We start from the raw sequence: 14,011 nt of genomic DNA, 5'->3' as shown, positions 1-14,011 counted from the left end.
AGTTCAGGGAAACCCACTTTAGGAAGGATGTGAACAAATTGGGGCAAGCCCAGATAAGAGCAACAAAAATGATAAAAGGTTTAGAAAACCTGACTTATGCGAAAAAGTTGTGGAATCCCCATTGTTGGAGATTATGAGAAACAGGACAAACACCTGTCAGGGATGGTCTAGGTCAGCATTTCTCAAATGCGGTCACTGCGACTGCATTCAGCTACCAGGGGCCTTTTTTGTGGCCACAGCCTCCTGGGCGATGATTGCAGGGGTGGGGGCAAGCAGCGTCCCCTTCCGCGGGACTGCCAGCAGGGGTTGGGCCCTGTCCCCCTCTGGAGTCAGAAATGCTGGAGGAGCAGACAGCTGGTGTGAGTTCCCCACCTTCCTGAGGCCAGTGGGGCTCGGGCTTCCGGCTTCAGCACTGGGGTAGTGGCAGCAAGCTTGAACATGGAGCGGTGGGCTCTGGTCCCTGGGTGCAGGGGTTCAGCTTGGCCCCTGGGCTTCACGTGCTGGCCTCGAGCTTGCCACCCCTCCCATCACCGCTGGCTCCTGCTGCCTTCCCCAGCCCCTAAGCCGCCTCCCCATCGCACCTGGCCTCCGCTGACTCCTCTGGTCCCCCCATCCATTGCCCCGACCCCTACTGCCTCCCTATCCACCTCCCCATTCAGGGCTTAATTTGTCCCCCAGCTTGCCGGGGCTGAGTAAATTTGCTGTGGAAAGTGATATTTGTATTTTTGTTAATATATCTTTTCACTGTCTCCCTGCTAGCAAGCAAGTCTGCTTCTGTGAAAAATATTAACAAACATGCACATACCACTTTTCACAACAGCAGACTTGCTAGCTAGCAAGTCTAAAACAAAAAAGCAGCCCAAAAAAAGGAAAAGTAACAGCAGCAAAAGACAAGAACACGAAAAGCACCTTATTTTTGTTCTGTTTCGGTCCAGTAAAGAATAGACACAACAGTACATTATCTTGATTACTGAGTTTGAAAAAAAAAAAGCCCTACATAAATAAAGTACGATTTGGATATGTATATGTGCATTTCCCCCCCTAAAATTAATTAAGTACTTTAGGAAAAATTGTCAGAGCAGCACCAGCAAGAGTGGGTGGCCGCACTTTGAGGCCACCAAAAAATTTGTTGAGCGAACCCCTGGACTCTAGGTTTACGTGATCCTGCATCAGCACAGGAGCTGGTCTTGATGATTTCTTGAGGTCCCTTGCAGCCCTATGTTTCTATGATTCTATAATATGTATCAATCATTGGTAGCTTGTTCAGGATACAGATAAACCTTTTTTGCCTGGTTTGAACCACAGCGATCATATTATGCCTATCTAATTTTATTTACTTTGGTTCCCTGTAACATGTTGGATTTAAAAAAAAAATAATAAAAAAAGTAGACCTTGACTGTATTTGAGATCCAGTTGAGCATTGTTGCATTGGGTATGTGTGATAAGATACAACATATATGCCTTAAGAGAGCCATCTGTTGTGTCGTAGGTTGGCAGTTGATCAGGACTTTGTGGGCCCCTAGAGCACTGATGTCTCTCTATCTCTGTCTACTTCTTAATAACAAACCTGTCTCAACTTTAAAGGTATTTTTCAGTATGAGCGTGATTAGCTCCCCACATGTCATCTCCCTCCCCCCCGTCCTTTTTTTGGTATTTGTTCTGCTTGGTTGATATTATCTGAATATCCTCTTTGCCCTTTTAAAGTGCTTTTCTTATCCTATTTTAATTAAGACATTTGTTTTACATATTTTAATGCTGTTGTGTTGCACGGCACTCAGTGTGCTTTGGCAGAGACGGAATGTATGCTCTCTGAAACTACTTCATTGTTTCTGATATTACCAACATTAAAACCAGTTAACTTTTAATATAAATTACTATGTATAATATACAAAAATTGATGTGTGTATATTGAACATATTAAATGTTTACTTTTATTTTCAGGTTGTTCCATCAAAATGTTACACATTTCTTCTGTGATTTCGCTGTTTACAAGTGCTTCCATATTTACCAGAGTACCAGAGCAGATTATCCTAAAAGACCTTCTCTAACTGCAAATGTCAAGAGACGAAAAATAAATTTTGTCTCCATGTTGCTGCTTCTGCTCTTAGGTCTCCTGTACTTTGCACCTGATTTTTCCTCTCAAGTTAAAAAAGCTGTTAAATATGAAAAAATGGGTAGCAGAGAGCAGTAGTAGCAGAGAGCATTAGCAATATCTGCTTCTGGTTGAAATAGCAGCATTGTTAATGCTGTGTTACACAGTATTTCTCTACCCTTGGAAGAAGCAGAGTGAAATGAAATCAATTTCTCTTTAGTTTCTGACAAGTCATCACATTGTGACTGGTGGCACAACATAGATTACCTGCTCTATGTTTATTTTCAGCAGTATGGGAGGGCTATTCCCCTTCTTAAGGCTACATAGGGAACAAGAATTATGGGGGAAAAAACCTACTCACAGGCAAAAATTCTGTGATAAAAGGGTTTTAGATGCTCCACTTTCCTGCGTGTATGATTGTGCCTATCATATTTTGTGTATCTTTTTCCATAAAGAAGCATATACATTATTAATGCTAATAATTAATACAACTCTTACTTTCACAGACAAATTTGACCAATTTTGGGCCATAAATCGGAAACTCATGGAGTATCCTCCAGAAGATAGTGGATTTCGCTACGTCCCATTTAGAATATATCAGGTAGGAGACAACATGAAAAGCCTCATGTTTTACAGAACTGTTTTCATGCTGAGATCTGTCAAATGTAATGAAAGTAAACCATATGGAATTATAAGTCCACTTATTTTTAGCTGCAAAGTAAAATTAGGTGGTCTGTTTCCTCACATTTGCTGGGCTGTTCAGTTGCATGAATTAACTGAGGAAATAGAAGAAAGTCCATAGAGCTTGTTACTTTCACTTGATCCTAATAAGTAATTGCTGCTCATTGTGCCAGAAATAGGTGCACAATACACAAAAGTATGCTAAGTGCTTTACAGACAAATAAAACAAAATACTAGCCTGCGTGTTTACATTCATAACTCTGCTAGACACTAAAATTCATGGTCTTAATAAAGTGACTTGATTTATGACTTAGTGCAACAATCTGTAACCCATTAACCCCCATTTTTTGTCCTTTGATTACAGAGGGGTTATTGGATCACTTCAACTTGAATGGTCTCTTACAATAAGTGTTAACTACCTGTGCTAAACGATCAGTTCCACCTTGTATTTAGCTGTCACAAAGGGCTTGTCTACACATAACGCACTGCAGCGGCACAGGTGCACCTCTTTAGTGAAGAAGCTACTATGCCGACGAGAGAGCTTCTCCTGACAGTGTAGTTAACCCACCTCCACGAGAGATGGTAGCTATGTTGCTCTCCTGTTGACATAGTGGTGTCTCCACTGGAAGTTAGGTTGGTATAATTACGTTGCTCAGGGTTGTGGATTTTTCACATCCCTGAGCTATGTAATTACAGTAAAACACCAGAGTTATGAACTGACCAGTCAACCCCACACCTCATTTGGAACCAGAATTACGCAATCAGGCAGCATTAAAGATGACCAAAAAAAAAAAAAAAAAAAGCAAATACAGTACCATGGTAAATGTAAACTTTAAAAAAAAAAAAAAGGGGGGGGGGGAAGCAACATTTTTCTTCTGCATAGTAAAGTTTCAAAGCTGTATTAAGTCAATATTCAGTTGTAAACTTTTTTGAAAAAAACAACCATAATGTTTTGTTCAGAGTTACAAACAGCCTCCATTCTTGAGGTGTTCGTAACTCTAAGGTTCGACTGTATAGCAATGTTAGTTTGTAAGACTTAGGGTATGTTTACAGTACAAAATTTAAGTCAACCTAAGTAACAGTCATCTAAGTAATTCAACTGGTCCTTGTGTTAGTGGTGCATGTCCTCACCAGGAGTGCTTGCACTGGTTTAACTGTAAGTGTTGGGCATTGTGGAAAGGCTTCTGAAAGACAACAACAGTTGATGTAAGCACCGCAGTGTCTACATTAACACTGCGTCAACCTGACTACATCAGCTTGAGTGCTACGCCTCTCGCAGAGATGGAGTTATTAAGTCGGTGTAGTGGGTAAGTAACATCAGTGGGAGCTACATTTTAGTGTGGATGCTTACCGAGTTAGGTCATCATGAACTGACTTATGTCGACCTAACTGTGTAGTGTAGACCAGGGATCAGCCTCTGAGTACCTTTCCCAAACCTGAATAAGAGCTCTCTGTAGCTCAAAAGCTTCTCTTTCACCAGCGGAAGTTAGTCTAATAAAAGATATTACTTCACCCACTTTGTCCCTCTTATAGACGAATACAAAATGATCCCTACTTGAAGAACTTGCTGTAATATCTGCCCTTGAAGGCTCCACTGTACACAAAACAGCCAGCGTTCACCCTCAACTGAAGAGCTTGAGGCAAGAATTTCAGGAGGAACATTTTCCTCAGCCTCTGGAGAAGCATCTTCTTATTTTCTGTCATTATAGGCCCCATGAGAGAGCAAGTGGGATAGGTATTGTCTTTGAAAAATTACTCACCTTGCTAATTTCACTTAGAACATCTGTTGCTCCTGTCTGTTCTAATCACGCTACTTTATTTTGAAAACACAAGTTTTAACACAATAAAATACTACTTAACTATTCTTATAGTATACTTAGTATGTGAATGTAATGTGTAATATTGAAAAAGGTGCAAATTTAAAGTAAGCTCAAAAAGGAATTGAATTAGGTTTTTAGAAATTTTCAGTGATGCATTCTTTATCTCTGTGATATCTGGTAGTATGGAACTGCCCTGCTACTATTGCAGGAGTCAGAAAATTTTTTGTAGCTCATATAGCGAGCAAAGCTTATACTAGTCAAAGCTAAGCTAGTCAATGACATTGGGTCTGCCTCCCAGCTTGTAAAGACAAGAGCAACCCACACTTAGGGCATGTCTACACTTACCTCCGGAGCGATTGATCCAGCAGGGGTCGATTTATCGCGTCTAGTGAAGACGCGATAAATCGATCGCCGAGTGCTCTCCCGTCAACTCTGGAACTCCACCGGAGCTAGAAACGTAGGCGGAGTCAACGGGGCAGCAGTCGACCTACCGCAGTGAATACACCGCGGTAAGTAGGTCTAAGTACGTTGACTTCAGCTACGTTATTCACGTAGCTGAAGTTGCATAACTTAGATTGATCCCCTCTCTATCCCCACCAGCGTAGACCAGGCCTCAGATTGTTGCACGCTAAAAAGTAGCAGAGAGTAGTTCTTTGTTAAAGTGTAAAATTGTAAATCATGGTGGCTGATTCAGAATTAAAAGTTCCTCCTTTTGCAGACTATTCAAAAATTGTTTAAAGACTGTCTATATACTCTAGTCGGTCTGTTTTATAAACCCCTTCATGTTAAATTACACATTTACCTATCAGAGGGGTAGCTGTGTTAGTCTGGATCTGTAAAAGCGGCAAAGAGTCCTGTGGCACCTTATAGACTAACAGACATATTGGAGCATAAGCTTTTGTGGGTGAATACCCACTTCGTCGGAACGACTATACTGAGTCAGACCAGTAGTCCATCTAGCCCAGTATCTTTTCTTCTAACAGCGACCAATGACAGGTGCTTCACAGGGAATGAACAGAACAGGCCATCATCGAGTGATCGGTCCCTTTTCGTAAAAGAAAATGTAAAATGAGTTTGTCCATTTTCTGCTGTTTGCATGTATGATGATTAATAAATTGAAAAGCAGATTGGAGAACGTATGGCATATTAATCTGGTACTTCTAAACTTAATGATTGACTAATTGAGTAAATTAGTTGCTTTTTATTTTTAGTTCCAGAAATGTTGGTTTATAGAATGTTTAGACTAGATTTAGAGACCATAGCTACATTTAGGGATCATCAGAATCTTTGAGAATTCTCCTTATCTCCATTCCTCAACTCCAAACCTATCTGCAATATCTAGGTTTATTTCTAATGTAAGAATATGATTAGTCTTTTTATTTTTGCCCAAGAGTTTTCTTTTAGCAGAATGTTAAGACTCTGGAGAAAAGTCATGGAATTCTTTAATTTTTCTTTCCTCTGTGCCTTCTGCTTTCTTATGGCATGAAGTTTGGTGTTATGTTTTGAGTTGAGTTTAAGGCACTGTTGTATACTCATCCAAAATTCAGTTAGAAGGGAATCAGTCAATCATGCTATTTTGATGGTCTGTCTTCATAAATTACATCCAAAATGTATCCTGCAAATGATTAAAGGTGTTGAAGTTTTATACCAGTCACTATAAAAAGGAGATCTGTTAATGTTGAATATATCAGTATTACTTTATACTGGATCTAAATGCTTTATTAAAATTTCTAAAGAAGTTTACAATTGTTTGTAGTAACTTTGTGTTTAGATTTAATTAAGACAAATTTACTGTCATAGTGAAACTTTAAAGATTGAGAACGGAAGTCACAGTTATTTTGTGAGCGCTATCAGAAATTGTAGCAGATGGTGAGCTCTGTATGTGTGCATCAAAACCTATAGATGCAATTTTCTCCTAGCATCGTCTTTGGTCACTGACTAATTTGTTTACTGCTCGGTGCTAAGAAACGTTTTCGCAGCAACAGAAATGGACTCTTTAAGTGGAGATAGTGCTGATTAAATAATGTAGGGATCCCATACCCTGTATAAAACCGATTTTTATATCTTTACATGTAAAGCCCATATTGGCATTGCAAACAGCCCTTCATTTCTCTTCACAGAGACATATGCAGAATGTTTCAGGTTGAATGACAAATTCTGTAGTTTTAGATCTGGAAAGTTGAGCAATGAGGCCTAATCCTGCCTTGTTGGTTGAAACAGTGGGGAGTAGAAATGCAGTTCATTGTGTCCTCTGCCACAAAGGATCATGTAGCTGGGACAAGATTCCTTGCAGAGGGGTGGGGCACAATACTATGTGTTGCATTATGCTGCTTCACATTGCAGGGATAATGTGCACAGCCACAATCTGTCAATTAGTACTAGCTGTGATGGCAATATATGTATTTATTGGATTGGGTGAACCAGATGATATTGGGTGGGATTTTCAAAACCCAAACTATTCAAAACTGCTCACATTGAATTCACACCAGCATGGCCTTAACTGTGCTCTTCTGGAGCTGGCGGTACTCATTGAGCATTACCTACATATACTGTAGTTGCATGCACTGTTGGGTATAGTTGAACTGAATGGTGGAGAGATTAATTGGAGTAGGTTGGTAGAGCTGTGATAGTGATATGAGATCTGTATTTGAGCCCCCTGATCAGTGTGATCAGAGGAAAGAGGTGCATGTGTACCTTGAGGGATCTAAGATACATTGTTTCAGCACTAAGTTGTGTCGGTAGCAGGGTACAGGGGTCATCTAACCATGGGGATTGTCAGCAGTGAGGTGGGATATGATAGCAGTCTGTGGTTTTAATGATGGGTAAGTGAAAGTATAATGTTAGATGGAATCCAGTAATAAGGACTGACGGTGTTGTAAAATGAGAGTAAAGGAAGTTGTAAAATATGTACAAAGTTGTTTCTGGGGAGTAAGCTCAGTGTTGAGTACAGAACAGTTCAGGTAGCTCCTAGTCAGTACAGCTCACTTAAAAACAAGTTTTGCCTTGGCTAAGAGAAGATATTAGACTTTGTGCTGCAGTTGTCATGTGTCTCTGTTCTCTGAGCGTGCACTGTCTGGAAAGGCAGAAATGAGCATGTGCGCTATGGGCATGATTGGGTCCCCCTCAAAGAAGGCAATGTTAAAGCTCTATTGGCATGTACCTTAACTCTGTTTCCCAGTTTTCAGTGGCTTGTGTTTTTGCTGAACTTGATGTTCAGAAAGGACATGAGATACTTCTGGGCAACTTTAAGTCTGCCTTAACAAAGGTTTTTGTCAGTGAATTTCCTAGTTTCTTTTAACAGACAAAGAAATCTTTGTAATAGGAATAATTGGTCATTTAGGCAGTTGTAGTTGTCACCTAGGCTTGCAGTTGATATGCTACTGTAGCTAAGTAATAAGAAAGTGTATGTGTGCATTGTGATAAAATACCTGCATTATCAAGTCTCAGAGCCAGTGTCAGCTGACTTGGGCTGTGGGGCTAAAAATAGAAGTGTAGATGTTTGGACTTGGGCTGAAGCTTGGGCTCTGAGATCCTCCCCCTTGTGAAGTCTCAGAGCCCAAGCTCCAGTCGAGCCGGAATGTCTCTGCTGCAATTTTATAGCCCTGAGTCCGCTGACTGGACCGGCCGTGGACATGCTGCAGGTTTTTTATTGCAGTGTAGACGTACCCAGAAAGACCTTGCTCTTATGTAGCGTTTTTCATCAATAGATCTTAGAGAACTTAACATCATTATTCCCATTTTACAGTGAGGTAAAATGACTTGCCCAAGGTCACCCAGCAGGTGAATGGCAGAACCAGGAATAGCTGCTGTCCAGTTGTCTCTCCACAATGCTGCACAGTTGCTATGTGATTCCTAAGAGCTCCTACCCTGCCCTGTTCATTTTGTTGTAGTGCAGTAGGGATAACAGTTCTAGTGCATAGTGATCGAGAGGGCTGGTGAGAGAAATCACAGACATGGCGTGTGTCCCAAAAGCTTGACAGGTTTTTTTTTCAACATGGCACTTACAATTACTTTAAGTGTGTGAGAGAAGAGTGTGTCTCTTTCTCCACCCCCACCATTCCCCACAATGTATAACCCCCCTAACAGCATTTCCAGATCACTTTCCCCTTCCTGTCTCATTAAGCCATTATTTAGCACTGTAGAAGACATTAACGTATGATAAGTTGCTTTTTGCTGTCACTTTCTGCCTGCTGCTGTATACACATATCAAAGGCAGCAGCCTAGTGCGCACTTTCTTGATTATGTAGGCTACAATACACACTGGACTGGGTCTCTCATACCTAATACACCCCCATAGCTGGGCCCCCATCTCTGCTTCCATCAGGTTTCCCAGTCTTGTCCCAAGCCTAACTGCCTCCCCCTTTCCAAGCTGCCCTCTCCCGCACACACAGTGTCCAGCCCTCCGCCGCACACAGGGGTGATGCTTACCTTCAGTTCTTGGATGTCAGACTTTAAATTTGTGTTACCTTTATCCCCACTCCATTCCGCAGATTTTGACACACATGGGAGAATCAGAAACCCATAGATGGACAGGGGCCCCTCAGATCCTGGCACACATAGGGAAGGCAGGAGAGGGTCTCAGACACTCCCAGAAAGTAAAGGCCCCCAATCTTTGCTCATATGAGAGAAGGCAGGGAGAGGGCTCAGATACCTCTATGGGAGTAGGGTCCCCCAGTTCCCAGCAAACCCACAAAGACTTGGGAGAGGGACTCAGATGTTCTCCACAGGGCTGGGAGTTCATATCCTGGCTTACGTGGAGGGGGCAGGTAAGGCAGACTCCTCTGGAGTGACTTGGGTCCCAAGATTGCAACACCCACACAGGGGGTAGGAGAGGGCTTCAGACCCTCCCCCAGATCCTGGTGTATACAGAATGTAGGGCTGACAGACACCCTTTCCCCTATTTTCCACACTTCCCCTTGCCACCTCCCATCCCTTCATTCCTCCTGACCTGAGTCCCTACCACCGATCCCCATTTATCCCCCTTTCCATAAACCATCTTCCCGTGCCTCAGCCCCAAACCCCTTCCCTGTTCTTCCCCAGAGCCCCACCCTTTGATACTCCTCCCTTATCAGCAAATATTTTATGTGTAACTTATTTTCTTTTCAAATATAGCTTGAGCACCTTCTGAATTATTTACTGTATTAAGTTAGGCATTGAACCCTACGTATTGTGGAATTGTCTTTTTAAGGAGTCAGTTCTGGGGCAAATGTTGGCAGTTATGTAATGGAGGGTTGCAGACAGCTGGTAGCATACAGAGAGCCACAGGGCCTGTGTGGATGTCTGTGGCCTCAGATGTGTCTTTTGAGAGCCACAGGGATTCTAGGACCAGTCCCCTTTCTGTTCTGTGAGGGGGAAACTCCTCTTCTTCCCTTCACCACAAATAACCTGGAGGAAACTCTGCAAAGGGAACCGCACAGATTCCTGTATGTGAGTTTTTTCATCTAAGGGAATGAGCTGGATCATAATAAAGATACAATAGATGAAAATCAGTCCTAACAGTGCTCAAACTGTATCACTGGGGAAAGTTGTTAAAGAAACAGAAAATAAAATAATATTCAAATGCACTTTTCAGTAAAGGATTGGCATTTTCACAATTGAAAAGTTGTTTCTTTTGCAAAGCATATCTATTAAAACACATTTTTAAAGAAGAATATGAATCAGACCTCATGTGGGATCCAAATTTAATGGTGTGTGGGAGCAAGACAAGGCAAAAATAAACACTTGGTAACTCAGAACTAAACTAACCACAGGTCATTTTAAGTCTTTCTTCAGCAGCTCTTCTAAATGTACTAACTAGAGCAGAGTTATAATCCTATTATTTTCCACAGCCCACTGAAAATAGAATAAAGTTATAAAGTCAAAGCAGCAAAATCATAATTAACTGATCAGTGCAATGGGCAATCTTAAGTTGGTGAACCAAAAAGACTTTGGGAGTTTGATTATACTACTTCTAGTTATCCAAACCATTTCTTAAAGAACTATTTAAATGTAGAAAGAAAAGGAGTACTTGTGGCACCTTAGAGACTAACCAATTTATTTGAGCATAAGCTTTCGTGAGCGAAGTGAGCTGTAGCTCACGAAAGCTTATGCTCAAATAAATTGGTTAAGCTTTCGTGAGCTACAGCTCACTTCGCTCACGAAAGCTTATGCTCAAATAAATTGGTTAGTCTCTAAGGTGCCACAAGTACTCCTTTTCTTTTTGCGAATACAGACTAACACGGCTGTTACTCTGAAACCTATATTTAAATGTAGGTTGCTACACTTTCAGTTGCCAGTTACACCAAAACTAAAGCTCATTATCTTCTAATAGATAATCATAGAATCATAGAATATCAAGGTTGGAAGGGACCTCAGGAGGTCTAGTCCAACCCCCTGCTCAAAGCAGGACCAATCCCCAACTAAATCATCCCAGCCAGGGCTTTCTCAAGCCTGACCTTAAAAACTTCTAAGGAAGGAGATTCCACCATCTCCCTAGGTAACGCATTCCAGTGTTTCACCACCCTCCTAGTGAAAAAGCTTTTCCTAATATCCAACCTAAACCTCCCCCACTGCAACTTGAGACCATTCCTCCTTGTTCTGTCATCTGCTACCTCTGAGAACAGTCTAGATCCATCCTCTTTGGAACCCTCTTTCAGGTAGTTGAAAGCAGCTATCAAATCCCCCCTCATTCTTCTCCTCTGCAGACTAAACAATCCCAGTTCCTCGGCCTCTCCTCATAAGTCATGTGTTCCAGTCCCCTAATCATTTTTGTTGCCCTCCGCTCGACTCTTTCCAATTTTTCCACATCCTCCTTGTAGCGTGGGGCCCAAAACTGGACACAGTAGTCCGGATGAGGCTTCACCAATGTCGAATAGAGGGGAACGATCACGTCCCTCGATCTGCTGGCAATGCCCCTCCGTATACATCCCAAAATGCCATTGGCCTTCTTGGCAACAAGGGCACACTATTGACTCATATCCAGCTTCTCGTCCACTGTAACCCCTAGGTCCTTTTCTGCAGAACTGCTGCCGAGCCATTCGGTCCCTAGTCTGTAGCGGTGCATGGGATTCTTCCGTCCTAAGTGCAGGACTCTGCACTTGTCCTTGTTGAACCTCATCAGATTTCTTTTGGCCGAATCCTCTAATTTGTCTAGGTCCCTCTGTATCCTATCCCTACCCTCAAGCATATCTACCGCTCCTCCCAGTTTAGTGTCATCTGCAAACTTGCTGAGGGTGCAATCCACACCATCCTCCAGATCATTTATGAAGATTTGAACAAAACCGGCCTGTGGACTGACCCTTGGGGCACTCCACTTGATACCAGCTGCCAACAAGACATGGAGCCATTGATCACTACCCGTTGAGCCCGACGATCTAGCCAGCTTTCTGTCCACCTTATCGTCCACCTTATATTGCTGAAATAGAGGCTTTTTCTCCCTTTTACTTCTCCTTAATAAATTTGGAAGTGAAGGAGTATTAATGTCTCCAATACTGTTATGTATCTAAACACACTGCTTTACCTGTACAAATGCTGTAGCCACCCAGAATTATGCACAAATTCTAGGATTTCCTCCCCACCATTACTTTATAACACCAGTCCCTTCTCCACTTCCTAGTAGTACAATCCTGGGGAGCAAGATGGACAACAGATAGTTTCCTCAACCACCGACAAAGCCTGCATCTGAGTTGTACAAATGATGCAGTAGATACACTTTGTTCATCCTTTGATACGCAGTATATCTACTAGATGAAGGGGAAAGAATCCTGAATACTTTGAAAGTTTAAATCTTCCTCTTGGTATTACCTAGCTGACAACTGATTTACTGTACCTGGTGACTTGTAAATTCTGTAGAGAGAAAAATATTTTTTCTTTAGAACAAGGAATTGTACGTTATGGAAGAACTCATGAGATATTTACCATAGCTTCACCTGAGTTTTATATATACAATATATTCATTGTATTAATGTTGAGGTAAAGTAGACACACAATTTTAATTTACAAATATACCTTTGAGCCCACCCAAATTTAAATATTAATCAAGGAGGGTCTAGACCCACAGCATTGGAAACCACAAATACCTCAAATGTACACTCCATTAGTAGGACATATTTTAGTCAAAAAGTAATAAAGTAGATTTTTCTTGAAACTTTACACAGGTCTGCCAAATTTACTATGTTGTCTGTTTAGCTGTCCTATTAAAGAGTAAATATTTTTACTGTATTATTTAAATGTCTTAATTCATGACTTCATAACAAAAGAGGACGGGGGAAATCACACTTAGTTTATCACTGATCTTTGAAGAGAAATATTAAATGTGATGGTCAGTGACCTGAAGAGGGCAACACAACACAAGTTTCTGTATTTACTGTGGTACTGTACAAATTGCTATTTTTTTTAAACTATCCATAAATCATTGTGTAACTTTTTTCTTACAATGCAATTTCACAAAAGAGCTTTTTAATGTAAGTTAAACTTAGTCCCTGAATATATTCACGCTTTTTAGAAAGAATGAAGTAGCATTTCGATATGACAAAAAATATGGTTAGTTTGTCTAAGGAACTGAGTGTTTACAGAAAGTCAGCTAGGAATTTAAGTGGCCTAAAGGAAAATTGGACTATCCCTCTGGTCCGAAGTAAAAGTGAGAAGGCTTTTTTATTATTATAGTTGTGCTAATTTGTCATAAGATTTCTCATAACTACACTCAGTGACTTACTCTGAATAGCCATAGGCAATAGCAATGAATATGAATAAGTAACATTTTAGAAATATGAGTATTCTGCATCAGAACTTAACCTCATATTGTGTGTGTTTTAGAGATAAGGAAAAATAGCATGCTTTAGAGGGTTACCTTTTTTCTAAAATCTACTGTTCCATTTTAAAAATTAGGTGAAGAGAATTGTTTGTGTGTTGGGGGGATTCTTAAATTACTAGCTGACTCAGTACTGTTTATATAAATAGATTAAAGTTCAGTTTGGTACCTATTGTATTTACTTTTCGTAGCTCTGGTATAAGAACAAATTAAAAGTTAGTGTCCTTTTAATTTTACTATTTTAATATACTGCAATACACAGCAGCTTAGTTGAGATTCAGTATCCATCAAAATGCCTATAATATATGTGTGGCTTATGAAATGCCTATTTAATATGAACATTTGCTTTTCTTAAGCAAAGGAAGTTGCTGAAGAGCTTAGTAGTTTGGAGGAGTTAAGAAAGGGAGAGAAGCTGCAGAAGGAGCAGGAAGGGTCCATGAAACATCAGCATAAACTAACTACGTGTCTTGACCTAGCACAGCCATATCAAAAGTTAGAATGGTTTGGTGAAAATGGCTTTTGTTCAGATTCTGCAGTCTGCCCATCTCTATCTTAAGTGATATGGGCCTCAGTCGTGCATTGAGAGATGCCTGGCACAGCCAAACACCCATATGACGCCCCTTTGATTTC

General features: G+C 40.9%; 1 protein-coding gene across 17 annotated transcripts in view; it reads left to right on the top strand.

The window, feature by feature from the left end:
* The window catches only part of ATG5 (autophagy related 5), a 122,034-nt gene that overhangs the window by 60,129 nt on the left and 47,894 nt on the right, over positions 1–14,011 (top strand). For all 17 annotated transcript variants that reach the window (XR_006289528.1, XM_027829246.3, XM_043542731.1 and 14 more), the window contains one exon: positions 2,599–2,693. Coding sequence is in view for 16 of the 17 variants with exons in the window: in XM_027829246.3 (XP_027685047.1) it covers positions 2,599–2,693 (95 nt within the window). In the remaining variant the exon portion in view is untranslated. The remainder of the gene's footprint in view (positions 1–2,598; positions 2,694–14,011) is intronic.

The sequence above is a fragment of the Chelonia mydas genome, chromosome 3, assembly GCF_015237465.2.
Source record: "Chelonia mydas isolate rCheMyd1 chromosome 3, rCheMyd1.pri.v2, whole genome shotgun sequence".
In the NCBI taxonomy this organism is placed as follows: Eukaryota; Metazoa; Chordata; order Testudines; family Cheloniidae; genus Chelonia; species Chelonia mydas.
The sequence above is the reverse complement of the archived record's forward strand: the minus strand, read 5'-3'. Positions and strand labels throughout refer to the sequence as shown.